This window comes from Lacerta agilis, chromosome 18 (genome assembly GCF_009819535.1).
Source record: "Lacerta agilis isolate rLacAgi1 chromosome 18, rLacAgi1.pri, whole genome shotgun sequence".
NCBI lineage: Eukaryota > Metazoa > Chordata > Lepidosauria > Squamata > Lacertidae > Lacerta > Lacerta agilis.
Genome location: NC_046329.1, coordinates 2,958,403 through 2,986,311, shown reverse-complemented (window position 1 = coordinate 2,986,311; position 27,909 = coordinate 2,958,403). Strand labels below are relative to the sequence as shown.

Genomic DNA, 27,909 nt, shown 5'->3' with positions numbered 1-27,909 from the left:
GTTGTGGTGGGGGGGGAGGGTCACATGACTCACTGCTCCAAAGGTAACAGGAAGTTGTGGTGATTAAGGTAACCTTTGCAATCATGAGCTCCCCGGAGGCAAGGGAATAGGAGCCGGCCAGGGATCCAGGAGGGACGAAAATCAAGGTAAGAGAGAGAGAGAAAAAAACTTGTGTTGTGGGTGCCCCTCCTGCCCACCCCACCCTCGATGAAATCATCCAGAAAGGGAGGGTTTGCTTTTTTGCAGCTAAAACTTTGCGGGTCTTGGTGCACGGAGGGGTGCTGCGTGCCATTAAGCCCTACTCAGAGTAGACGCTTTCGAATAAGGGTGTAGCTTAGTCAGTGTGGATAGTGCTGGGTTAGATGGACCGAGGGTCTGTCTCAGTAGAAGGAAGCTTCCTTTGTTTAGAACAATGAGGACAAGAACTTTCTATCTTTTTTTTTCTTTTAGGGAAATCAACCCAGTGGTAGACAATGGCATTTGGATATATTGCTTTCACTAATATATTTATAATAAAAAATTATTTCCAGTAGCACCTTAGAGACCAACTGTGTTTGTTCTTGGTATGAGCTTTCGTGTGCATGCACACTTCTTCAGATACTCTGAAACAGAAGTCACCAGATCCTTAAATATAGTGAGGGAGTGCGGAGGGGTATTACTCAGAAGGGTGGTGGGAATACCCCTCCCCACTCCCTCACTATATTTAAGGATCTGGTGACTTCTGTTTCAGTGTATCTGAAGAAGTGTGCATGCACACGAAAGCTCATACCAAGAACAAACTCAGTTGGTCTCTAAGGTGCTACTGGAAAGAATTTTTTATTTTGTTTTGACTATGGCAGACCAACACGGCTACCTACCTGTAACTAATATATTTATGTAGATGTATAAGCTCCTATATGCCTTTGGGGTGGCAGGTAGACGGACGACGACATTCCTTGGCCAGAGAGCCACGTTGCAAAATTTGGATAGGTTTTTAATTTTGAAGGGCAGCTGTCATTCGGTTCAGGCATTTTTAAAAAAATTCAGTAGGTTCCTGTTTAAATGCAAAATGAGATTCCTCACCCTTCCCTAGTGGTCAGAGTGATGCGTTCCCCCCCTCTCATAATGCTACAATTTGGGGAGCATCCGAGGGAACTAAGCAGAACACCTGTTTCGCATGGTCCCGAGTTCAGATCCCCAGATAGGGCTGGGGGAGACTTTTTGTCCGAAACCCTGGAGAGCTGCTGCCAGTCAGCGCAGGCAATAATGAGGTCGATGGGCCCAAGGCTCCTGTGGATCACGTTCCTGTGACCCATTGAAACTAATGAAGGGAATGTTATACATGAATAAAATTTTGTGCGAGTGTGAAGGCAATTAATACGGGTTAATTGCGTTGCAAAAAATTTCACACCTCCAAATTTTGCAATGCAGTTCTCCAGCTGAGCTGTTGCTGTTGTTGGTATCTGAGAAACAATGGAGTGCACCTCCAGGGGTGAATTTAAACCACTCAAGTGATGTCCCTGGGGAGCAAGTCTGGGCCGCGTGTCTGGAGGTTCTGGGCTGCCCAGGTGACAAGACCCCCCCCCTCTTGGCTTCACTGATGGGGTCCAAAGGAAAGCAGAGCAAGACATTTGGCACCAGCTGGGCTGCAGGAGTTGCTGGAAGGAGGCGTACAAGACACCATCTAAACACTTTACAGACTCCACTCTGGATTGGGGGGGGGGGTTACTCCTTTGCAGTCACGAAATTAAAAGATGCCTGCTTCTTGGGAGGAAAGCAGTGACAAACCTAGACAGCATCTTAAAAAGCAGAGACATCACCTTGCCGACAAAGGTCCCTATAGTTAAAGCTATGGTTTTCCCAGTAGTAATGTACGGAAGTGAGAGCTGGACCATCAAGAAGGCTGATCGCCGAAGAATGCATGCTTTTGAATTCTGGTGCTGGAGGAGACTCTTGAGAGTCCCATGGACTGCAAAAAGATCAAACTTATTCATCCTTAAAGAAATCAGCCCTGAGTGCTCACTAGAAGGACAGATCCTGAAGCTGAGGCTCCAAGACTTTGGCCACCTCATGAGAAGAGAAGACTCCCTGGAAAAGACCCTGATGTTGGGAAAGATGGAGGGCACAAGGAAAAGGGGACGACAGAGGATGAGATGGTTGGACAGTGTTCTCGAAGCGACTAGCATGAGTTTGGCCAAGCTGCGGGAGGCAGTGGAGGATAGGACTGTCTGGCGTGCTCTAGTCCATGGGGTCATGAAGAGTCGGACACGACTGAACGACGGAAGAACAACAACAAAATGTATGGAAGTGAGAGCTGGACCATAAAGAAGACTGATCGCCGAAGAATTGATGCTTTTGAATTCTGGCGCTGGAGGAGACTCTTGAGAGTCCCATGGACTGCAAGAAGATCAAACTTATCCATCCTTAAAGAAATCAGCCCTGAGTGCTCACTGGAAGGACAGATCCTGAAGCTGAGGCTCCAGTACTTTGGCCACCTCATGAGAAGGGAAGACTCCCTGGAAAAGACCCTGACGTTGGGAAAGATGGAGGGCACAAGGAGAAGGGGACGACAGAGGACGAGATGGTTGGACAGTGTTCTCGAAGCGACTGGCATGAGTTTGGCCAAACTGCGGGAGGCAGTGGAAGACAGGAGTGCCTGGCGTGCTCTGGTCCATGGGGTCACGAAGAGTCGGACATGACTGAACGACTGAACAACAACAACTCCTTTGCCTTTTATTTTTCTGAAGAAATCCTGCAAGGCAGCTGAGGTTGAGGGCCAGAGTTTTCCTTCTCCAGCTGAGTAGTGCATATAAAAATGTGTATATGAGGGCAGAATGTACCAAAGAATTTTTTATTTTAAAAAAAGCATTAGAATTCATTCTATTAAGCGAATTGCTTTGCAAAAAAAAAAATGTGTCTATGGGGCATAAATTGCATCCAAAATGTGTATGTTAGGAACAAGTCGTGCTTTTAAAAATGCTGTTGAGTTTTCACGACTTATAAAAATATATCACAAACGGAGTCCGAAATGCTGGAAAGCTGCTGCCAGTCAGTGTAGGGGGGCAAAGAGCCCTATTTAAACTCAATGAGGACTAGAATCCTAGATCAGTGGGAGAGATTCCAGCTTGAAAGTAATCAGGGAAAGTGCTTTATACAATCCCTAAACAGAGCACCCACGCTCTGAGTTGCAGCCACCCAAAATCCAATTTTGCCCCTTCTACACTCTGAGCGACTTTTTAAAACGGGGAGTTTTGATTATCCTTTTCTCATTTGCTTTTGCCAAACTTGATGCTGAACCACAAAGCTTGCAAGCAGCTCAGAAATCCAAGGGCTGCAAAGCAGAACGGAAGACATCTTTTAAAAATAATTAAATTTTAAAACCCAGGCATGCACATACATAAGGAAAATCATGCAACTGCAAGGAATTCAGCTTGCAAACAAGCTCAGGGAGCGTATCTCGAGCTCTCAGAAATGCACCCATTGTTTGGCAAATCGTTCCCTTCTCTGGGTAAGGATTGTTGCCTTTTGGGAACTCGAGTCTCGGCCAGGCGGTCGGGGGGAGAGCCCAGCTTGCAAGGTCTGAAAAGAAACATTCCTTATCGCCAGTTTGCATTCGTGGAGGAACTGTTCGGTGCTCTCTCTCAAACTGAAAAAATTCCAAACGCCAGTAAATTGGAAGGCCTCAAGGCTGGGAGAGAAATGTGGCCTTTGGAACTGGGAGAACCGAAAGCGACAGATCCATCCTTAGCCCTAACCACGTCTACTCAGGAGTAAACCATATTTAATTCGGCGGGGCTTGTTCTTAGGCAGCAATGGAGAGACTCCCCTATGAAGAAAGTTGGCGGTGTTTTAGTTTTAGACGAAAGGTGAGTGGGGACATGGTGTTGTTGTTCAGTCGTTCAGTCGTGTCTGACTCTTCGTGACCCCGTGGACCAGAGCACGCCAGGCACGCCTATCCTTCACTGCCTCTCGCAGTTTGGCCAAACTCATGCTAGTCGCTTCGAGAACACTGTCCGACCATCTTGTCCTCTGTCGTCCCCTTCTCCTTGTGCCCTCCATCTTTCCCAACATCAGGGTCTTTTCTAGGGAGTCTTCTCTTCTCATGAGGTGGCCAAAGTACTGGAGCCTCAACTTCAGGATCTGTCCTTCTAGTGAGCACTCAGGGCTGATTTCTTTAAGGATGGATAAGTATGATCTTCTTGCAGTCCATGGGACTCTCAAGAGTCTCCTCCAGCAAGCAAAATTGTGCGTGGCCTGGAGAAAGCGAATAGGGAAGAGGTTTTTCTCCCTCTCTCATAAGACCAGAGCTGGTGGGCATCCAATATTGGAAGAACCAAGGCAGGTAAAAGAAAGTGCATGCAGAGCATGGTTAAACTGTGGAACTCCCTGCCACAGGAGGCAGCGATGGCCAACAACCTGGGCGGCATTAAGAGAGGAGTAGACAAATTCACATACCCTCTAACATTTCGGGAGGGCAAAGTGAGACACACACCCACCCCTCACCCTCAGGATTTCTGCTCTCTTTCTCTGCTATTTTCCTGGTCATTCTCACAATTTCCACCATTATTATTATTATTATTATTTCCCACCTTTTTCCTTGATGGGGACTCAAGCCAGCTTTCTGCTAAAATTTTATTTCAAATCCATTTGTCCGTGGGAGGCACACAATCCCTCCCCTCGCACGTTCTTTTTTTTTCTTTGCAACAACCCTGTGAGGTAGGTGAGGCGGAGAGGTTTGCTATTGGCTCAACGTGACCGAGCTAGATGTGTAGATGATATCCATGTGGGCCAGGACATCAAACCCAGGAGGAGCTTCCTACAGTGGTACCATGGTTCTCTAACTTAATCTGTTCCAGAAGTCAAAGCAAAAAAAAAGCGAAGCGTTCCAAAACCAAGGTGCGCTTTCCCATAGGAAGTAATGCAAAATGCATTAATCCGTTCCAGACTTTTAAAAAACAAAATTTAACGTGAATTTTACTATCTAACGAGACCGCTGATCCATAAAATGAAAGCAATAATCGATGTACTGCAGTCACACAATTCGTCAGTCAAATCAGTAGCTGGACTGGGTTCCACACATTCGTTTTTTAAAAAAAGAGCCGCAAAAACGAAAACGCAAAATAAATAGCAAAAACAGACAGACCTCAAGCGTAACACTCAAAACGGAAGTGCGGCACTCAAATCAGAAGCGTAACACTCAAAACGGAGCACATTCGGCTTCCAAAAAAAGTTCGCAAACTGGAACATTTACTTCCAGGTTTGCAGTGTTTGGGTTCCAAGATGTTTGAGTACCAAGGCGTTTGAGAACCAAGGGACCACTTTATTTCCATCAGAGAAATGTTGGACAGGACGCTGCCACAACCTTGGCTATAATTTTGTGAACGGCCTTTAATTGCACAGCCTTGCTTGACAAAAACCAGGCCCCAGAAGACGAATTGTCCGGAGGCCGAATTCGAGGATTCAGTCAGTGGAAGGCCCCCGTTGTGCCTCCTTCCATTGGTGGAGGGTTGGAGGAGAGAGAGAGAGAAAGGAAGGAAGGAACTTCTGAATGCTGGGAGGTGTCTCCGGCCGCTAGTCCCTGGGGAGGAAGCCTCGTCCCATTCTGAGACGGCTCCCGTCCTGGCATGCGCTGGGCGCACGACAGCGGGGGACGCAAACAAGAGCAAGAGGATCATTTATTTAGCAGGTGAAAGGCGAGAGCTGGGCTCCGGTGTCTCGCTTTTTGTTTACAAGGAACGGCCTTGGGATCCAGGTGCCGGAGAGAGAGGAAGGAAAGGGACCCCGAGGGGGCAGCCCGACTGGCGCTCTGGGGCTGAGGTCGGCTGGCAGGGGTAAGAGAGACTGCAAGCAACTCTTTTGTGAGGTTGGGGAGCTCTGAGCTGCCACAGGGGGAGGAGGAGGAGAGGATAATTGACCCCCTTCTTGCAACCATCAGGCTCAGCGCTCGGGATTTCCGTTCACTTATTTGCTGCATTTGTATCCGCACCTTTTTCTCTCTCTCCAAGAAGTTGGGCTGGGCTGGACGTGGTTTTCTCCCTCTCCTCGTTTAATCCCCACAACAACCCTGTGAGGTAGGTTAGGCTGTAAGAAGCACTGCTGCTGTGACCCAGTGGGCTTCGTGGCCAAGGGGGAGGATTCGAACCCCGGTTTCCCAGGTCTCAATCTGACCAATGCTCTATGCTGTGGGGGTGGGGGAGGCAATGGCCAGTGCCTGAAGGGTCTGGGAGGAGGAAAGGGTCTCTGGCATCTCCAAGCAGGGATTTGGGGGTGGGAGGAGGAGGGACTTGATTCAGTTCAACATTCAAAGGGCCACCGACTCACCTCGTTTTTGAAACAATACGTGAAAACAGCAACACCACTGTCGTTGAGAAGTTGCACCTCTCCAAATTTGCAGCAAAGCGAGGTGTACAAAAATGCATTGTGTGTGTGTGTGTGTGTGTGAACAAACACAGTTGGTCTCTAAGGTGCTACTGGAAAGAATTTTCTATTTTGTTTCGACTATGGCAGACCAACACGGTTACCCACCTGTAACTGGAACAATATATCAGTGAAACTGAAAAATGAATTAGAGTAGCCTTGCAAAAAGAAAATGTGTTCGCCAAGCAAAATTGCATGTGCTAAAATAAAAAATTGTCTTCAGATGCATGCACGCGAAAGCTCATACCCAGAACAAACTTAGTTGGTCTCTAAGGTGCTACTGGGCAATTTTTTATTTTTTTGACTGCGTCAGACCAACACGGCTACCTGCCTGAATCTAGATGCATATGCTAAAACGCGGCTGAATTTCCAGAAGGGCGTTTCTCCCTCATGGAAGTTCAGCTTACCCATGTTTCCACGTCGGTTCGCGGTTTTTTTCTTAATAGAAAAATAGGATTGTAGAGTTGTAAGGGATCCAGAGGATCGTCTCGCTCAACCCACTTCAGCGCAGGAATCCTGCCCCGGGTGGGCTCGAACCACCAACCTTGCTGACCCCACTGCACCAGGGAACAAATAATAAATAATAAATCCACCACCTTTTAAAATCTGTATGTATTTCATTGGGAGCCTCCCAGAGTGGCTGCGGCAACCCATTCAGATGGGTGACACCATATTATTATTATTATTATTATTATTATTATTATTATTTTCTAGAGGTGCTGGAACTCACCATGAATGCCTCCCACCTCAGTTCCAGCGAGTTCCTGCTGGGAAAACAATCTATTATTATTATTATTATTATTATTATTATTATTATTATTATTATGTTGTGTATTCAAATACACTTTTGTAATTGATTGCCATTATTATTATTAATAATAATGGCTCCTCTTCATCCTGGAGAGAAGTGACTAGTGGGGTGCCACAGGGTTCTGTCTTGGGCCCAGTCTTATTCAACATCTTGACATGAGTCAACAGTGTGATGCAGCAGCTAAAAAAGCCAATGCAATTCTGGGCTGCATCAATAGGAGTATAGCATCTAGATCAAGGGAGGTAATAGTACCACTGTATTCCACTCTGGTCAGACCTCACCTGGAATACTGTGTCCAGTTCTGGGCACCACAGTTCAAGAAGGATACTGACAAGCTGGAACGTGTCCAGAGGAGGGCAACCAAAATGGTCAAAGGCCTGGAAACGATGCCTTATGAGGAACTGCTTAGGGAGCTGGGTATGTTTAGCCTGGAGAAGAGAAGGTTAAGGGGTGATATGATAGCCATGTTCAAATATATAAAAGGAGGTCATATATAGGAGGGAGAAAGGTTGTTTTCTGCTGCTCCAGAGAAGCGGACACGGAGCAATGGATTCAAACTACAAGAAAGAAGATTCCGCCTACACATTAGGAAGAACTTCCTGGCAGTAAGAGCTGTCCGACAGTGGGATTTGCTGCCAAGGAGTGTGGTGGAGTCTCCTTCTTTGGAGGTCTTTAAGCGGAGGCTTGACAGCCATCTGTCAGGAATGCTTTGATGGTGTTTCCTGCTTGGCAGGGGGTTGGACTGGATGGCCCTTGGGGTCTCTTCCAACTCTAGGATTCTATGATGATTATTATTAGGCTGTGTATTCAAACATGCCTTAGTAATCGCCTTCACTTGCCCAAATGAAAAAGCTCTCAGAGATGCTTAGGCATGTCCCTTTGTGTTCCTCTCCAGGTCTCCTCCTCCTCGGAGGTCCTTCCCAGGGGCCCGTGACGCTCTGGCTGCCAGCCCCACCCCACCCCACCCCGAAGCATGTATAGCACCAAGAAGCCCTACAACAGCCCGCCCACCGGCTATGGGCCCCCCGGAGAGGACTACGGTTACGACATCCACTCCCCTCCGCCGGGCTCCTACTACATCGAGGACGTCCCGCAGCACTTCTACAAGTGGAACTCTCCCCCCGGGGTCGTGAGGATCCTGGAAGGCATGGGGGTCCTCCTGTGTGTCACCATCTTTGCCTGCGTGGCCTCCACCCTGGCCTGGGAGTACGGCTACGGCTACGGCTACGGGGGCTCGATGGGCGGCTACTACGGCGGAGGCATGGGAGTCTACGGCGGGAGCACCTACGGAGGGATGGGCATGGGGATGGGGTACTACGGAGGCATGGCCAACCCGCGCTCGGCCAACGGCTTCATGCTCGCCATGTCGATCCTCTGCTTCATTGCCCTGCTGGCGCTCGCCATCACCAGCCTCACCAAGTCCGGCGGCTCTCGCTCCCGGAGGTTCTACCTGGTGGTGCTGGTTCTGTGCGCCATCCTGGCGTTCGTCATGCTGATTGCCTCCATCGTCTACGTCGTGGGCGTCAACCCGCGGTCTCAGATGTCCAGCAACTACTACGTCAACCCCATGCTGGCCATGTGCAACTCGGTCTACACCACGGGGGTCTACGCCAACCAATACCTCTACCACTACTGCATGGTGGACCCTCAGGAGGTAAGAGAGGTCCGGAGGGCCGGTGTGGTGTAGTGGTTAAGAGCGGAAGACTTGTAATGTGGTGAACTGGGTTCGCTTCCCTGCTCCTCCACATGCAGCTGCTGGGTGACCTTGGGCTAGTCACACTTCTCTGAAGTCTCTCAGCCCCACTCACCTCACAGAGTGTTTGTTGTGGGGGAGGAAGGGAAATGAGAATGTTAGCCGCTTTGAGACTCCTTCGGGGAGTGATAAAGCGGGATATCAAATCCAAACTCCTCTTCTTCTTCTTCTTCTTCTTCTTCTTCTTCTTCGGACGGCAACATGGAAACCGGGCCTTTCCTGTGGAGGTTCCGCATTTGTGGGACACTCTCCCCGGAGTGGCTTGCCTGGCGCCATCCCGTCAGCAGCCAGAGTCAGGCCAGCAATTAAAAAAAACCACCACTCTCAGTGAAGTCAACTCTTTCATTCAAAGAAACCAGAACGGCGCAGGCCTACTGATCACAGCAGCTCTTCCCAGTAGGTCAGTTGCAAGAACTGGAGGTCCACGCCTTCCCACACCTGAGTGTCTAAGTCTCCTCCTCCTCCTCCTCTCCTGGGTCTTTCCGAAGCAATCTGAGATTTCTTCACCTTGCTTATCTCCCCTCCGCTCTTTTCATGCCTCTTCTGGTTCTGGGAGAGCAGAGGGGAGGGGAGCTGGTTGCGGCAGGAGGGGGAGACCCCTGACTTCTTTGACAGCTTGCCTCACCTCTGACACTTTGCACCTGTCCTCTCCAACCTGCCTCTGATCCTGGACTTCTCTCAGCTACCGACTCTCCCTGCTCACGAAACCCTGTTACCCTTTCAGCTTCTGACACCTCCTCCTCCTGTGGCTTCTCCCTCTTCTCCCTCTGACCACTTGCCATTGTCCCGCCCCAAATCCTCAGGCTCTGAGCCCCCTTCTTCTGGGGGTTCCCTTGGGGGTTCCCCAGCTGGTGCCCTCCCACCCCTCCCCTGACACAATGCTAGATATTTTCAAGCACCTACAAAATCCGTTCCATTTCACACAGCCCTTGGGCTTTTAGCTATCTACATGGCCCTTTAGAGTGGGTGGGCTGTTTTGATGTATTCCCCCCGCCCCCCGCTTTTAAGGAGTGTACGTTGCTGTTTTTTGTAAGTCGTTCTGTGAGTCACCACGGCAAAAAAAAAGTAGCAGAAGCAGCAAACCAATAAAATTAGCTAATAATAGTAATTATAATTCCCAGCAGAATGAGCAAAAGATAGAGAGGGGGTCCAGTTTGGCCCGTGGAGGATGACCTTGTCCAGGATTACCAGCCATGCTGGACCCAGGGGTTTCTGGGAGTTGTAGTCCAGAGACATTTGGAGAGCCTCCATCCCTGCTCTTAAGGAAACTTCCCTGACCCTGATGCCCTCCAGATATGCCTGGACTTCTTCCACCATGCCTGACCACTGGGGGACAGCTGGCTGGGGGGCTTCTGGGAGTTGGAGTCCAACAGCATCCCTGGGGCTGCTGGTTCCCCCTCCATTCATTCTCCTCAGCCTTTTGGCGCTCGTCTTGATGCAGGCAAGTTGCTAGACCTCATGACTGTTTGGATGGCACCTGTAGGATTTCAGAAGCCCATTTTTCTGGCTGGAGGAAGATTCCCAGAGAGCAAGGATTGGGGGGGGGGGGAGTTGGGTATGTGAGGAGGCCTTGATAACTTCTGCCCCAGCTACCTCTCCTCTGTTGCTTTTCTGTATTGCTCAGAGATGCTGGCCCTGATCTGGCCACAGTGATCCATGCGACGGTCACCTCCAGACTTGATTATTGTAACTCGCTCTACGCGGGGCTGCCCCTAAAACTGACCCAGAAACTCCAGCGGGTGCAGAATGCCGCGGCGAGGCTCCTTACGGGGTCTTTGCCGCGGGACCACATTCATCCAGTGCTTTACCAGCTGCACTGGCTCCCGGTGGATCAGGTTTTAAGGTGCTGGTTTTGACCTTTAAAGCCCTATGCGGTTTAGGACCCTCGTATTTAAGGGACCGCCTCTCCTGGTATGTCCCATGTAGGACCTTAAGGTCCTCAAATAATAACCTTTTGGAGGTCCCGAGCAACAAAGACGTTAGGTTGGCCTCAACTAGGGCCAGGGCCTTCTCAATATTGGCCCCGACTTGGTGGAACAGCCTATCACAAGAGACCAGGGCCCTGCGGGATTTGGCATCTTTCCGCAGGGCCTGCAAGACGGAGCTGTTCCACCTGGCCTTTGGGTTGGTTTCTGTTTAATATTTACGCTTCATCTTTTATTGGTGGGATATTTTGAGATTGAGACCTGCAGTTTTAATTGAATTTTTAAATTTGTATTTTAATCTGTTATTTTAAATTGATCGTTTTTATGTTTCTTGCTGTGATTTTAATTGATGTTAGCCACCCTGAGCCCGGTTTTCTGGCTGGGAAGGGCGGGGTATAAATAAAATTATTATTATTATTATTATTATTATTATTATTATTATTATTATTATTATTATTTAAAAAGCCCCAGGAAAAAGAGACGGGCTGGTTTAAAAGCAAACACCAGGAACCTATTTTTGTTTCAAAGCAAAAGGACAAATCGGAGAGGTCGGTTTCGGGGCTGGGCAGCAAAACAACCGGTCCATTAAATTGGGCACACCCAGAAACTGCCCAGTGGGGCAGATAAGATAAGAGTGTCTGGGTGCGATCCGCACCCAATGCAGGGCGAACGGCCATGGGGGACTCGTGACAGTCCAGATGGAGCTGAACCATTAGGGAGAATGGGGCTGTGTCCCCCGAGTCTGCTCTCAGCCAATCAGCTCCCACTCACTCTCACTTGGGAGTGAGTGGGAGAAAATGAGTGTCATTTGGCCCCGCCCTTCACAGGCTCTGGCTCCGCCTTTCACTGACTCTGGCTCCGCCTAGTATTGGGCTCCTTTGCCTTCCACCCTCCCAATCGCAGTGGGTACCAGCTACACTCTGGTCCAATCAGAGCGTCTCACATTTTTCCTATGAGTCATGACCTCGTTTCGTTTACCTGAGAGGTCACCTTGCCCCATATTCACCCCCTTGGCCACTTCATTCTGCGGAACCGACCCTATTACTGGTGCCATATAAAATACCCATTTCACAATTGTAAGTACTCGCCCACTGAGCACGGCGGAAGCCAAACTTTGAAACTCCCTGCCGATTGATTTCAATACAAGATGGGCGACACCTGGCTTGAGAGCAGTACATGTGAAAAGGATCTAGGAGTCTTGGTAGACCATAAACTTGACATGAGTCAACAGTGTGATGCAGCAGCTAAAAAAGCCAATGCAATTCTGGGCTGCATCAATAGGAGTATAGCATCTAGATCAAGGGAAGTAATGGTACCACTGTATTCCGCTCTGGTCAGACCTCACCTGGAATACTGTGTCCAGTTCTGGGCACCACAGTTCAAGAAGGATACTGACAAGCTGGAACGTGTTCAGAGGAGGGCAACCAAAATAGTCCAAAGCCTGGAAACGATGCCTTATGAGGAACTGCTTAGGGAGCTGGGTATGTTTAGCCTGGAGAAGAGAAGGTTAAGGGGTGATATGATAGCCATGTTCAAATATATAAAAGGAGGTCATATAGAGGAGGGAGAAAGGTTGTTTTCTGCTGCTCTAGAGAAGCGGACACGGGGCAATGATTCAAACTACAAGAAAGAAGATTCCACCTAAACATTAGGAAGAACTTCCTGACAGTGAGAGCTGTTTGACAGTGGAATTTGCTGCCCAGGAGTGTGGTGGAGTCTCCTTCTTTGGAGGTCTTGAAGCGGAGGCTTTACAGCCACCTGTCAGGAATGCTTTGATGGTGTTTCCTGCTTGGCAGGGGGTTGGACTGGATGGCCCTTGGGGTCTCTTGCAACTCTAGGATTCTAGGATTCTATGATTCTATGAAGCGTCTTTGCTGTGCTCCTTTCGGCACCTGAAAACTTTCTTGCTTAAAAAATAGCCTGCCCATATATTCAGAGAAGTTGATGTGAGTTCTAAACTGTTTTTAGTTTATTGTCATCTTAGCTTCCTGAAAGTCTTAGGTTGTTGTTGTTGTTGTTGTTGTTGTTGTTGTTGTTGTTGTTGTTAACGTTTTAATTGCATCTTTTTTGTGTGCAGTTTTGAGATTTGCTTTGTTTTCTTCACAATCAAGTGGGGTGTACATTTTAGCAAGTAAAAGAATAGTCACGTCTCCAAATCTATGTGCATCCCAAATATGGGGAGGGGGGGAGTGAAATGTGCTCTGCACGTGCTCAGAGACCAATGTGCTGTTATATCTCCCAGGGCTGAGAACCTTGGTGTTTGATGCTATAAACACTTCCTCCTCCCACCCCCCGGCTTCTCCCCCCACAAAAAAACAGGCGATCGCCATCGTCTGTGGCTTCCTCCTCGTGATCCTGCTCTGTGTCATCTGCTTCTTCGCCCACAAGACGCGCCAGAAGATCTGGCAGTATGGGAAGCCCAACGTCTACTGGGACAAGCCCTTGGCGTTCCAGGAAGGACCCAACGTGGAGGAATGGGTGAGTGTGGGGTTCAAGGCCTGTTGTTGAGGGGACCTCCAGGAATCATAGAACTGAAAAGCTGGAATGGGACCACAGAACCATAGAATTGTATATTTGGAAGGGAGCCACAAGGGTCATCTAGTGTCCAACCCTCTGCAATGCAGGAATCCCACCCACAGCTGTTCCTGGGTGGGCTCAAACCACCAACCTTCTGGTCAGCAGAAAGACGCACTGACCCATTCCGCCACAGCGGCATTGTTAGGAGGGTGGCTCTTTTGCTCTTTAAAATGTGGCCCTCCTGATCTCTCCGTCTGGCCCTCAGAAACCTCCTCCAGCCATACCCCCTCTCCTCAGGCCACACCCCCTCTCCTCAGGCCACACCCCCTCTCCTCAGGCCACACCCCCTCTCCTCAGACCACGCCCCCTCCTCCAGCCACACATCATCTCCTCGGACAACACCCCCTCTCCTCAGGCCACACACCCCCTCCTCCAGCCACACCCCCTCTCCTCAGACCACACCCCCTCTCCTCCGGCCACACACCATCTCCTCAGGCCACACCCCCTCTCCTCCAGCCACACCCCCTCTCCTCCGGCCACACACCCTCTCCTCCGGCCACACCCCCTCTCTGAAGGCAGCTTCTTGTGTTCCTATTAAATCTCCCATGAGGACTAGAAGCTTACGTTATTTTAAAGTAGGGTTACAGCTCCACAGACGATTGTGCACAAGGTCCCATGTTCAGCCCCCAAGCAGGGCTAGGAGAGACTCCCTCTTTGAAAACCAATCCTTTTTAAAAAAAACATGCAAGTCGCTGGACGTCACCACCTCTTGTTAAATTGTTTTGCAAAGGCGTCACCTGGTGGGATTTCGGCCTGCGACGTTCAACAGGGAGGGAAATCTGCGTGTGTTTGAAAGAGACTCTCGCTCTGCGCTATTTGCTTGCGATACCCTCTGGTTTCGGTTGCGTCAATCATTAACCAGGCCCCCGGTTGCACATTTTACGCACAATTTCATGCTCTGAGAATTCACGCCCGCCAAACACCCTGCAGCTTGGGGCACCCCCAAAGCAAGAGAGCAACTCCGAGAAACCTTTGCCCAATTTCAGGAGGGGTGGGGAGGCGGAAGGAAACCCCCCCCCCCAGTTGCTGAAATCCTTGCAGCAAATTGCTGGACGAGACGGACCTCAAACTTCTGCAGCCTCAAGAGTGCCGAGTCAGGAGTAGAGTTTGTAGATATGCCAAACCAAAGCAGAGAGGCCTGTACCATAACTCTCGGATGGTACAGCCCCCACCTCGCATGCAGAGTGCCACAGATTTGCTCTCCCCCAGGGATCTCCATTGGAGATAATTCCAGGCAGTGAGTTGCTGAGTGGCCCCCAGAAAGATTTCCTCGAGGGAATGTGGCCCTCATGATGGAGGGGTGGGAAAGCCTCCTTGCCCCCACTTGTTCACAGCACAATAATAAACCTCGGATTGCATACCGTATTTTGCGCTCCATAAGGCGCACCGGACCATAGGGCGCACCTCGTTTTTAGAGGAGGAAACAAGAAAAAAAAAAATTTTTCTGGTTTCGCTCCTCTAAAAGCTCTGTTTTTTTGAGGATCAGCTAAAAGTTTTGCAGCTTTTTTTTTGCAAAAGGGAAAAGCCCTGGTTTTTTGAGGATCACCTAAAGGTTTTGCAGCTTTTTTGCAAAGGGAAAAGCCCTGGTTTTTTTGAGGATCAGCTAAAGGTTTTGCAGCTTTTTTGCAAAGGGAAAAACACTGGGTTTTTTTGAGGATCAGCTAAAGGTTTGGCAGTTGTTTTTTTGCAAAGGGAACAACCCTGTTTTTTTAGGATCAGCTAAAGGTTTTGCAGGGGTTTTTTTGCAAAGGAGGAAAAGCAAAGAGGAAAAGCCCCATTTTTATGGGGTTCAACTCACATTTCTGCAGCTTAAAGAAAGGGAGCCTTTTCTAGTTTCCAGACAGATAATCTAATCAGCCAGTCCCATGTCGCTGGGGAAACAAACAACCTCCCTCTGCAGCACATTCAACAAAGGAGGCCTGGGCTGAAAGGGAGCAAGGACTCTTATCTCTCTCCCGATCTCTTGCTGCTCAGCTGCTCAGCGGGGTCCTTTCAACACCTCCTTTTCTCTTTGTAAAATAAAAAGCACAATACTCTTTTGGCCCCTGGGCAATTCAGCTCCAGGGACCACCATTTGCTCCACAAGACGCACAGATATTTCCCCTTACTTTTTAGGAGGAAAAAAGTGCGTCTTATGGAGCGAAAAATACGGTAGTTAAACCGCAGAACTCCCTCCCACAGGAGGCTGAAATGGCCACCAAGCAAGATGGCTTCAAAGAGGATTGGAGGAGAGGGGTTTTGATGGTTAGTGGCCACAATGGCTCTAGGGGAGGAAAATAGTGAATCCTCGTGAAACAAGTGGGGGGGAGGGGTAAATGACAAAAGGATTGGTTGCCTGGATTCATAATGCGGGGCTCAATTTACTCAGCAGCAGGAGCAGCGTTTAAACTCACAAAAGCTGCATAGCATGGGAATGCTAAACCCTTTTCATATCCTGTTTGGATACATGCAAACAGCTCTCCTCTCTTTCTACCCCTCTTGCAATGAAAAGAACACAACGGTTAAGTAAGTTTAAAACACTTTACTTACAAAACGTCAGATTTGCGCTCTCCTCTCTTTCTACCCCTCTTGCAATGAAAAGAACACAACGATTAAGTAAGTTTAAAACACTCTACTTACAAAATGTCAGATTTGCGCTCTCCTCTCTTTCTACCCCTCTTGCAATGAAAAGACCACAATGGTTAAGTAAGTTTAAGACACTTTACTTACAAAACGTCAGATTTGCGCTCTCCTCTCTTTCTACCCCTCTTGCAATGAAAAGACCACAACGGTTAAGTAAGTTTAAAACACTTTACTTACAAAACGTCAGATTTGCGCTCTCCTCTCTTTCTACCCCTTTTGCAATGAAAAGACCACAGCGGTTAAGTAAGTTTAAAACGCTTTACTTACAAAACGTCAGATTTGTGCGTTCGTCCAAGCAGCAGCAAGGAGAACACAGGCGAAATACTCTTGGGTAGAAAATACAGTACAGGAGGAGAGCTTCAAACGGTTGCTCAAAGCTTGGAGCTCGCTTAGGCACATCTGCCTTGTTCCGTTCGGTGAGAGGGGGAGAACAGGAAGAGAAGGCTGAGTCTAGGACTCCACCTCTGTGGTCTTAACCCCTTCATGCACTAACTAGTGCTTGTGCATAGCTATGTTTGACTGCAATTTCCCACAGGCCCAGTAGAAATAATCAGAATACTTTCTCAGCCATGCACTGCTTGTACCGTAGAGCGGTCATTCAGTACCTTGCAGAGAGTAAAGACCTCAATGGGCTATCCTTACTGAGTGTGCGTGGGTGGGAGGGGCAAAGGAGGAATTTGAGAAGGAAGTGCTGAAAATGTTTTCCAGCAAATCCAAGAAAACTTGCTTTAGTTTAGATTTTTAAAAAAACGCAAAAGGTGCGTTCTTTGTAATTTTGCAAAACAGACTCGTTAACCGCATGAAAGGTGTTGATTTTTTAATTTAAGTTCCTAGTTTTCAAATGACTGCAGATTTTGACAGCTTCTACTGAGCACTTGGGGGGTCAAAAGAAAGAAATTGAAAGCAACTGTTGCTGAGATATTTCGTTCCAGATCTGCTAGACAGAGCTTGTAATAAATCCTGGAGGAGAGTGGGAGGGGGGCAGGGGAGCTGTCCCCTGCACTTCCTTAAGATCATTCAGCCTCGTTTTCTGGGGAAGGGGATCAGTCCCAGAGTGCAGAGGGAAAGGAGCCTGTTAAGTCTTTCCTCCCTGCCAAAGGGGCCTCCTCGTGGTTCAAGGATGCCCACGGGGACACGGAACAGATAAGGAATAAGGAATGCATCGGGACATCCTGTGACTCCTTGTACAACAGGGGCAGGGATAAGCAGGGAATCAGGGGCACGGGCTGCACAGCACAGGGCAGGGGGCGCAGCATGCAAGGAAAGGAGTTGCAAAGATGTTTCAGAACTCAAGGACACACAGGCGGATCAGACTTCACACGGTCGTTCGTTTTCACGCTCTTCGCTGGAAGATCTGGTGATCTGCGGCCTTTGAAAATGTACCTCTGGCTTGGATTCCCATAGCATCCCAGAACTGTGGAGCTGGAAGGGACCCTCTGGGTCATCTAGTCCAGCCCCCTGAAAGGCAGGAATATGCAGCTGTCCCATGCGGGGATCGAACCTGCAACCTTGGCGTTACCAGCACCACGCTCTGACTGACTGAGCTATCCGGCCTCTTCACCAGACAGAGCGACAATTCCCTAAGGAGAGGGATTGGTTGGTGAAGCCAGTGCTTTTTTCCTTGGGGGGGGGGGACACACACACAGGGGTGCACATACCCCTGAACTTTTTGTGAACCTTTGTACTTTTGTCCATTTACTATATTTATTTTCCCTGGTTTGAACTATAAAATGGTGGTTTTCTTGAGTCAAAATGAGAGTAACCCCTAAACAATTTTTAAGGAAAAAAAGCACTGGTTGAACCGCTCTGGGAACTGTAGCTCTGGGAGGCAGAAGAGGAGTCTGTTAGCACCCCTTAAGGAAACTATAGTTCCCAAGATTGTTTGCGGGGGGGGGAGCAGGGAGCCATGTTTAAAGTGGTACAATGCTACTTTAAATGCAATAGGGCAGATGGGGCCTGAATAATGTCTGTTGGTTCCATTGGGTCTACTCTGCAGCATGATTTCGCTGGATTTAGCTTCGACAGACGGCTTCCTTAGACTGGCAGGAGATCCTTTGAAGCCTCTGGAGCCCCAGGTGGTAGTCGCTCTGTAAAAAAGCCCGGAAGGAAAGGAGGAAAGGGGGGGGGGGAGAGAGAGAAGCAGCCCAGGATGTTGTTCCTGTGGAGGAAATGCCATGGGTGTGATCCGGCCTGCAGGTTTTCCTGGAGGTCCCAGCAAAGACCCTGGCATGAAGAAGAAGCAGCTAAAAAGCAGGAAGAGAAAAAAGCAGGGTTGTGGACTTGGAAGGGACCCTCAAGGGTCATCCAGTCCAACCCCCTGCAGTGCGGGCGTTGCAGCTAAAGAACCCCCGACAGAGTTGGACCATGCAAACTAGTCCCTGTCACCTTACAGGGTTGTTGCAGGGTTGTTGAGACTTAAAACGGCCTAATCCACACGTCTCCAGATTTTGTCATGCGGTTCCGCGGCCAAGTAATCTGTACAGAAATTCATACACTGGGGGGAAGTGTGTCTAGGAATGCATTTATAAACAAATTTTTTTTAAAAAAATGCATTTATTAGGGGCACTTGCTTTGCAAAACAACAACAACAAGAAGAAGAAGAAGTGTCTGGATACAGAGAAATCTGCACCAAAATTCCGGTCTAGTCTTCTATTTCTTTCTAATGATATGTTGATATTCAGTACCTACGCAGATTTCACCTTCCTATTGCCAGGAGATTTTGATGTTACTGTACTGGTTTAAATAATCAATAAAAACTTCCCATTCTTTTTGTGTTTTTTGTTTGAATTGACCTCTCATTCTTCCCGTCATTGCCGCTAACTGCATATATTCTGTCATTAAAGCTTGCCAATCACATATTGTGGGGATACTCTCTCCCTTCCAGTTTCTCGCTAAAAGAATTCTGGCCGCTGTGAGGGCATACATTGTTAATGATCTTTTTTCTGTCTTAATTTCTGGAGGTAGTATTCCCAGGAGAAAGGTTTCTGGCTTTTTCTTTATAGAGATTTTCAGAAGTTTTTTTAATTCATTATGAACCTTTCCCCAGTACTCCTTAACTTTCTCACATTCCCACCACATGTGGAAGTACGTTCCCAAACTACTTTTACATTTCCAACACAGGGGCGACTGATTTTTAAACATTTTTGATAATTTGACTGGGCTATAGTGCCACCTGTATATCATTTTCATGACATTTTCCCTTAGATTAATACAGGCTGTAAATCTGATGTCATCTTTCCATAGTTTCTCCCATTGCGTCATGAGAATATTGTGCCCAATATCTTGAGCCCACTTTATCATGGCACTTTTTACCAGTTCTTCTTTGGTTTCCCATTCTAGTATCAGATCGTACATTTTGGAAATGTATTTTCCTTTAGATTGAATTAACTGCGCCTCAAATTTAGATATTTTATTGGCTATTCCCTCCTTTTTATCTGTCTTGAACCTTTCATTTAACTGGAAGTACTGTAACCATCCTGTCAGTTGATTACTTATCTCTTTGTACTCTTTTAATACAATATTTCCATTCTCCTCCTTTATTAATGTTCTATATCTTGCCCATTTGCCCTGCATATTCTTCCTCCTCACTGTGATTGTTTCTATTGGCGATGTCCATAATGGGATTTTTGGCTCCAGCATCCATCTATGTTTTGTCCAGATTTTAAACAGGGACTTTCTTATAATGTGGTTCAAGAAACCTTTATGGGCGCTTACCTTCCCGTATAACAGGTAGGAGTGCCACCCAAAGCGGTTATCAAACCCCTCCAAATCTAATGTTTCGGGATTTTCCAGATCTATCCAATCTTTTAACCATGTTAAGGCAGCAGCTGTATGATATATCTCTAATTCTGGAAGGGCAAAGCCACCTCTCTCTTTTTTATCTATAAGGATCAAATTTTCATGGCAACTTTTTATTAAAAAAACAAACCAGAAGCAGCGAGGGCAATTTTATCTTATTTATTTGTTGCATTTATATCATGGTTCCCCCCCTTCCTGATTTGATCCCCACAACAACCCTGCGAGGTCGGTTAGGACGAGAATCAGGGACTGTTCCCACCCAGGTGAGGATTCAAACCATGGTTTGCCAGCTCCTTAGTCCAACACTCCAACCAGGTTGTGGCAGGGAAATGTGAAAATTTGGAATTACTCGCCCATCCTTACCCGAGAGGCAAAACCAGAAGGGCCCCGATCCAGGGGAAGGTTTCAGCTGGCCCCAAAACAACGCTTTCCGTTCCTTTCGCAGGTGAAGAATGTCACCGATGGGACCAGCACCCATGATGAGACAGCAACCCTGAACTACTCCGAAAAGCCAATGAGCCCCACACATGCTCCAGCCAGCCCCTACAACTACAAGGTCTCCGGGAATGGCTACTACCCAGGTGAAAGCCAGAGCAGGTGAGTGGAGAAAATGGAGTTCTTTTGAGTGGTGCATTGTGAAGAATAGAGATTGTTTTTCTCCCTCTTGCATAATGCTAGATTTGTGGCGGAATAAACAGGGTTAAACACGTATCGTTAAACCGTGGGACTCTCTGGCGCAGGAGGCAGCAACCGGGCCACGATCTTGATGGATGTAAAAGAGGATCGGACAAAGTCATGGGGGAGGAGGGGGCTATGGATGGCCACTAGCCAGGATGGCTCCGCCGTCACAGCTGGAAGCAGTGGTGCTTCTGAATCGCAGGCACAGGAAGGGAGTGCGTTCAGGTCTTGGGTTCAGGTCCCGCTTGCAGTTTAACTCTGCGCCTAAAAAACGCTCGTAGGATTTGATATCACTATTAGCTGGGTAGCTCAGGTGGTAGAGCACGAGACTCTTAATCTCAGGGTCTTGGGTTTGAGCCTCTCATCGGGCAAAAGAATCCTGCATTGCAAGGGGGTTGGGATAGATGACCCTCGTGGTCCCTTCTGGCTCTACAATTCTACGATATCAACAACAACAACAACAATGGAAACTGTGAGAATGACCAGGTACATACCTGAGAGTAAATCCTATTGAACACAGTGGGACTTAGTTCTGAGTAAAAATGCTTTGGATTGCAGCACAGTCTTTACCCAGTTACCTGGGAGTAAGCTCCATTTAATACAGTGGGGCTTACTTCCGAGGAGGCAGCGTGAGGCTCCATTTACAATAAAGGGATCAACACTCCACATGTTTCCTAATAATTGGCTGGCTGCGGAAGCATTGCAATGTCTGGCGGATTTGTTAGTGTTCCTTCAAAATTATAGGAAGGACTTCGTATGCCAGCTTCAACATTTGCTTCATTTAGTGCAGGAATTTCATTATCATTAAAAATAGGACTCCATTTCTGCATCTGTGCGCACACACACACACACACACACACACACCCCGTTTCCAAAAAGGACAGGAGGGGGCAATCTGATCTCTCCCCTACTTTTAATTGCTTTCCGAGATGTGGAGGGGAAGAGAAAGGAAAACTGGGACATTCCTGGATCAAATCACAAACCGGAACAGCTTCAGTAATTCCGCTACTGTGCCTGGAAAATCGGGACACTTGGAGGGTATGGGATGGGAACGAAAGCAGAATTGGCTCAGCCTGTCGTAATCTCTGGCGCCCCCTGCTGCTGAGCTCCCTTCCTTCTGCCCTATGAGTCCCCAAAGGGCAGCCACCGTTTCTAAACTACTATTTATTTACAGTATATTACACAGCTGTGGTCTAAACCACGGAGCCTAGGGCTTGCCGATCAGAAGGTTGGCGGTTCGAATCCCCGTGATGGGGTGAGCTCCCGTTGCTCCATCCCTGCTCCTGCCAACCTAGCAGTTCGAAAGCATGTCAAAGTGCAAGTAGATAAATAGGTACCACTCCGGCGGGAAGGAAAACGGCGTTTCCAGGCGCTGCTCTGGTTCACCAGAAGCGGCTTAGTCATGCTGGCCACATGACCTGGAAGCTGTACGCCGGCTCCCTCGGCCAGTAACGCGAGATGAGAGCTGCAACCCCAGAGTTGTCCACGACTGGACCTAACGGTCAGGGGTCCCTTTACCTTTACACAGACACAGAATCATGACACTCTCTCTCATCCAGCTCCGAGAGAGAACAGGGAAAAGTGCAAGTACGTCACATAATACATACAAATAGGACTATATCCAGTTCTCTCGCTTCCTCTCAGACAGACCACGTGATTTCCACTAATCACAAAATGCAGCCTCGGAGGAGTGAAATTGCTAACAAGCCTGTCGTAAGCGCTGGCGCCCCCTGCTGTTGAGCTCCCTTCCTTCTGCCCTATGAGTCCCCAAAGGACAGCCACCACTGGGCTGCATCAATAGGAGTATAGCGTCTAGATCAAGGGAAGTAATAGTACCACTGTATTCCGCTCTGGTCAGACCTCACCTGGAATACTGTGTCCAGTTCTGGGCACCACAGTTCAAGAAGGATACTGACAAGCTGAAATGTGTCCAGAAGAGGGCAACCAAAATCGTCCAAGGCCTGAAAACGATGCCTTATGAGGAACGGCTTAGGGAGCTGGGTATGTTTAGCCTGGAGAAGAGAAGGTTAAGGGGTGATATGATAGCCATGTTCAAATATATCAAAGGATGTCATATAGAGGAGGGAGAAAGGTTGTTTTCTGCTGCTCCAGAGAAGCGGACACGGGGCAATGGATTCAAACTACAAGAAAGAAGATTCCACCTAAACATTAGGAAGAACTTCCTGACAGTGAGAGCTGTTGGACAGTGGGATTTGCTGCCAAGGAGTGTGGTGGTCTCCTTCTTTGGAGGTCTTTAAGCGGAGGCTTGACAGCCATCTGTCAGGAATGCTTTGATGGTGTTTCCTGCTTGGCAGGGGGTTGGACTGGATGGCCCTTGTGGTCTCTTCCAACTCTGTGATTCTGATTCCCAGCTGACTCCAGCTTTACTCACGTGTAACCTTGGGGTCTCCTCTCCAGCCCGCCTTCCTACACGCAGACCGCCAACCCCGCCTGGACTTTCAGCTCCAGCACGCTGGAAGGGAACGCACAGGAGAGCACCAGCAAGCCCTCCGGCCGCAAAGGGCGTAGGCGGAGGAGGAACCCCGAACTCGAGGAATCGCAGTACGAGACCGACTACACTACGGCCGTGGAGTCCGGAGACGAGCGGGACCAGGGCGACTGGAAGAGGTGAGCCGCAATATCTACCTTTGCTTCAGTGGTTCCCAAAGGGTGTGGCACTCAGGGGTGGGTTTGGGCCTTTCAAATTTCAGCAGCACCCAGCACGACGCCAAAATTCACCTGCCTCTGGACATCCATTCCAAGTCACTGTTGAGACTCCTTCCAGTGACGTTTCCGCCCAGTACGTTTCCAGGCACAATTCAAAGTGTTGGTGCTGACCTTTAAAGCCCTAAACAGCTTCAGCCCTGTTTACCTGAAGGAGTGTCTCCACCCCGGACACCAGGATCCGTCTCCGAGGGCCTTCTGGTGGTTCCTTCACTGGCAGAAGAGAAGCTACAGGGAACCAGGCAGAGGGCCTTCTCGGTGGTGGTGCCCTCCCTGTGGAACACCCTCCCGTCAGACGTCAAGGAGATGAGTAACTACACAACCTTTAGAAGACTTCTGAAGGCAGCCCTCTATCGGGAGGTTTTTAATGCTTGCTGCTTTTATTATGGGCGGGGTATAAATATTATTATTATTATTATTATTATTATTATTATTATTATTACCATCACCGGTTATATGAATGGTTGTTCATTGCACACCTTCACCCCCTTTTCCAACAGTGACAAAATTGCTCAGGTGGGTGAAAGAAGGTTGGGTTGGTGATGTTACAGGTACTAGCCATGCTGTGCTGAGCTCTGTCTGTTCTTCAAATGAACACAGGAAGCTGTTAGAGCACAGGTCCAACCAGCTCAATATTGCCTACACTAACTGGAAGCAGCTCCCCTGGATTTCATGGATAGGGGTGTCTCTCCCAGCCCTACCACTGGGGATTGAGCCTGAAACCTTCTGGAGAAGCTTATAAAGCTGGATTCTTGGTATTTTTATATGTGTTGGAAGCTGCCCAGAGTGGCTGGGGCAACCCAGTCAGGTGGGGGGGGGGGCTACAGATAATAAAATTAGTTGTAGTGTGCCCCCGTCAAGGGAAGGAAGGTACTAAATTAAAATTACAGGTAGGTACCAAACTGCAGGAGGCAGTGAAAGATAGGCGTGCCTGGCGTGCTCTGGTCCTTGGGGTCACGAAGAGTCGGACACGACTGAACAACTGGACAACAAAGCTGTGTTGGTCTGCCATAGTTAAAAGAAAATAAAAAATTCCGGTAAAAAAATTCCTTCCAGTAGCACCTTAGAGACCAACTAAGTTTGTTCTTGGTATGAGCTTTCGTGTACATGCACACGAAAGCTCATACCAAGAACAAACTTACCATAGTTGGTCTCTAAGGTGCTACTAGGGACCCAGGTGGCGCTGTGGGTTAAACCACAGAGCCTAGGGCTTGCTGATCAGAAGGTCGGCGGTTCGAATCCCTGCGACGGGGTGAGCTCCCGTTGCTCAGTCCCAGCTCCTGCCCACCTAGCAGTTCGAAAGCACATCAAAGTGCAAGTAGATAAATAGGTACCGCTCCGGTGGGAAGGTAAACGGCGTTTCCGTGCGCTGCTCTGGTTTGCCAGAAGCGGCTTTGTCATGCTGGCCACATGACCCGGAAGCTGTCTGCGGACAAACGCCGGCTCCCTCGGCCTATAGAGCGAGATGAGCGCCGCAACCCCAGATTCGGACACGACTGGACCTGATGGTCAGGGGTCCCTTTACCTTTACCTTTAAGGTGCAACTGGAAGGATTTATTTTTTGGGGGACTAAATTAAAAGTTTTCCTCTGTGTTGGCAAACGCTTTGCTGTTCTCAAAGGCTTGCCACGCCACAATAGGGCCATGTGTTATGTTTTAAAAGCAAGGCATTCCTCACCAACCCCACACCGTGTGGGTTTCTCTTCCATTCCTCATAGCCTGTATCCGCCAATCATATCGGACAGCGTCCGCCAGGACTACAAGCAAGAGTTTGACGCCGACCTCAAACGGTACAAGGTGCTGTGCGCCGAGATGGACGCCATCAATGACCAGATTAACCAGTTGAGCAAACAGCTGGACCATTTGCCCGAAGACAGCCTGCAGTACCAGGTAGGTTGTCCCCCACGCACACACACCTGCACCCAGAGCAAAGGATTGTGGGTAGATATAAGGAAGAAAGGCAATATGGGCAGCACTCAGCTCTGCGGAGACAGAAAAAGTTGGGATATAAATGCAGTCAATGAATAAATTCGTATATTCGTGAAAACGGCAAAGGTGGATTATACAGGGGGAGGTTGCCTTGCGAAACAGGGTCTGTTGGGTGAAATTGCTTTGCAGGAGGAATCGTAGAGCTGGAAGGGACCACAATGATCATCCAGTCTGACCCCCTGCAAGGCAGGAATCTTAATGCCCAACGTGGGGCTTGAACCCACAACTTTGAGATTAAGAGTCTCTTGTTCTACCAGGGATACTGGGATCGGACACCTTCCCCCCAGGGCTTCCTTTAGAACAGGCATAGGCAAACTTGGCCCTCCAGATGTTTTGGGACTACAACTCCCATCATCTCTAGCTAACAGGACCAGTGGTCAGGGATGATGGGAATTGTAGTTTCAAAACATCTGGAGGGCCGAGTTTGCCTATGCCTGCTCTAGAATAATAATGATTGCAGACTGATGTGGAAATGTGAACTTAGGATGGTGAAAACAGAGAGGGCTTGAGAGTGCATTCTCAGAGATACACTGAGATAGACTGCTCATGAACAGGGAGGTTCTATATACAGGACTCTCCTGACTTTGACATCTTTCTCCCGCAGGGGGTGGCTGAAGAATACAACCGGCTGAAGGACCTGAAGCGCGTAAGTGACACATTTTTCTGCCTCCCAAAAGGGGCCGGGGAAAGAACTGTGGCTCTCTGGATGTTGAAGCGGCCAGCATGCCCAATGGTCAGCGACGATGGCAGAGTGGTGGAGGTGGAGGCCAGCAATACCAGGAGGACAGTGGGTTCACCACTCCTGATCTACGCTTCTTAGGGCCAAATCCAGATCTGTGTGTGGCCCCTAAACACCCACAGGCCCCTTGTGCAATAAAGGAGGGTTGGGATGTGGGGGAGAGAGAGAGCCTTTGTTTTTTGTCCTCACAGTGGTCAAATACCCATCAGAACCTAGGAATCCAGATAGACTGCATCTGAACCTGGAGGTTCCATTAGAACATCAGAAGAGCTGGCTGCTGAATTCAGCACTCACAACAAGCCAGCACCCACAGTGGCCAAATACTCCTAAGAAACTGAATCCACCCAAGTTGGTGGCCTCCTGGAATTTGGTTTTACAGATGCTTTAGCCCAAGATTCCTGCATTGCAGGGGGTTGGACTAGATGACCCTCAGGGGTCCCTTCCAGTTCTACAATTCTATGACATTTGGAAGGTCTCTTCCAACTCTACCATTCTATGAAAAGCCGGGTTGAGAAATATATTTTAATCTGCGGCCCGAGTGAGAATACTGTGAATTGTGTTTTGTTTTCTAACGTTTCCTTGCAAATTCTAACGTTTTCCTTGCAAATTCACGCCGCAGACTCCCGACTACCAGAGCAAGAAAATGGACAGCAAGTCTCTGCGGAACAAGCTCTTCCACATCAAACGGATGGTCAGCGACTACGACAAGAGTCGGGCGTAACTTGGACAGGGGAACAAAGCAGGCAGCTGCAGGGGGAGAGCCAACGCTCCCGTTTTCTGCAGAATTTGACCCCCAAAACAAGACAAGCAGGGATGCTTTCTTTCAAGCTGTACATATGTCAAGATGAGCTCTTTTGCCCATTCCCGTGCCAATTTTGCAAAACCATTTTTAAAAAACAACTCCATTTTCTTGGGACCCTGGAACTCTGAACATGCATAGAAAAAAGAAGCCAGGAAAGAGAAGAGACAGAACTTACAAATCCTCATTTAGACAGAGCGCTTTCTTATTTTGGGTGCCAAACAGATTTTTTAAAAACCGTGGGTTGTACCCAGCTAAGCCCAAGGAACATCGGGCGCTGCCTGGGGATGCCAGGAATTGAACCCGGACCCTTTGCATGCAAAGTGGGTGCTCTGTAACGTTAAGAGGTAGCCCTTCCTATAAAAGCAAGCGAGTTTCTCGTGGGAGCTACCTTATCGTGAGCCAAGCCACTGCAGCCCATCTAGTTTAGTGTAGCCTACACTGACTGGCAGCAGCGATGCTGCAGCGTCTCAGGCAGGGGTCTTACTCCAGGCCTGCTGGGAAACGTTTTGCATGAAAAGCACGTGCTCTGACTTTGAGCCACAACCCTTTCCCATCGCCCATGTATTCAGAGTAGACCCACTGAAATCAATGGTCCTACATCGGCCATGCCCATCCCTTTTGCGAAGGAGTCATAGCTGGATGGAACCCTGAACCTGTGCTCTTTAAAAAGCACTGTACAAAATTACTTCAAACAAGGGTTGCGTAGCCATTGAGGCATTGCTTGCGCAGAACGCAGCCCAGGGGTGAAGATGGAGGCTCACCAATCTCCCGTGCCTGGATTATCAATCGGTAAGAGCATGAGTTCATGGGTTCGAGCCCTATATTGGGCAAAAGATCCTTACATTGCTGGGGGTTGGACTAGATGACCCTAGGGGTCCCTTCCAGCTGAACAACCCATGATTAGGTGAATCTTGAATCAGCTCCCACCCACCCCAAACGATAGGAGTTAAACAGCAGCCAAGAATAATTCTGAAACCTTTTGCCAGCATTTCTGCCGGGTTTTCATAGAACTTGTTTTCCCTTCCCAAGTGAAGGCGGTGTACTGAGAAACCCATCACCGGTCTTCCTTAGGAAATTCCTAATGTTCCCAACATCT

General features: G+C 48.6%; 1 protein-coding gene across 1 annotated transcript; it reads left to right on the top strand.

Moving 5' to 3' along the window:
- Positions 1 to 8: 8 nt before the first annotated feature.
- LOC117039582 (occludin-like) lies at positions 9 to 27,909 on the top strand. Its single transcript, XM_033136743.1, has 8 exons — positions 9 to 146; positions 8,103 to 8,861; positions 13,205 to 13,363; positions 20,328 to 20,479; positions 22,979 to 23,188; positions 25,002 to 25,173; positions 25,877 to 25,918; positions 26,631 to 27,909. Exons 2-8 carry the CDS (start codon positions 8,181 to 8,183, stop codon positions 26,730 to 26,732), a joined length of 1,518 nt encoding a protein of 505 aa, XP_032992634.1. The 5' UTR covers positions 9 to 146; positions 8,103 to 8,180; the 3' UTR covers positions 26,733 to 27,909.

Excerpts from the sequence above, each read along its gene's own strand:
- LOC117039582 (XM_033136743.1), top strand. The coding sequence starts at position 8,181 with ATGTATAGCACCAAGAAGCCCTACAACAGCCCGCCCACCGGCTATGGG. Across the intron at positions 8,862-13,204 it reads GCATGGTGGACCCTCAGGAG|GCGATCGCCATCGTCTGTGG; the intron begins GTAAGAGAGGTC and ends ACAAAAAAACAG. Across the intron at positions 13,364-20,327 it reads GACCCAACGTGGAGGAATGG|GTGAAGAATGTCACCGATGG; the intron begins GTGAGTGTGGGG and ends TTCCTTTCGCAG.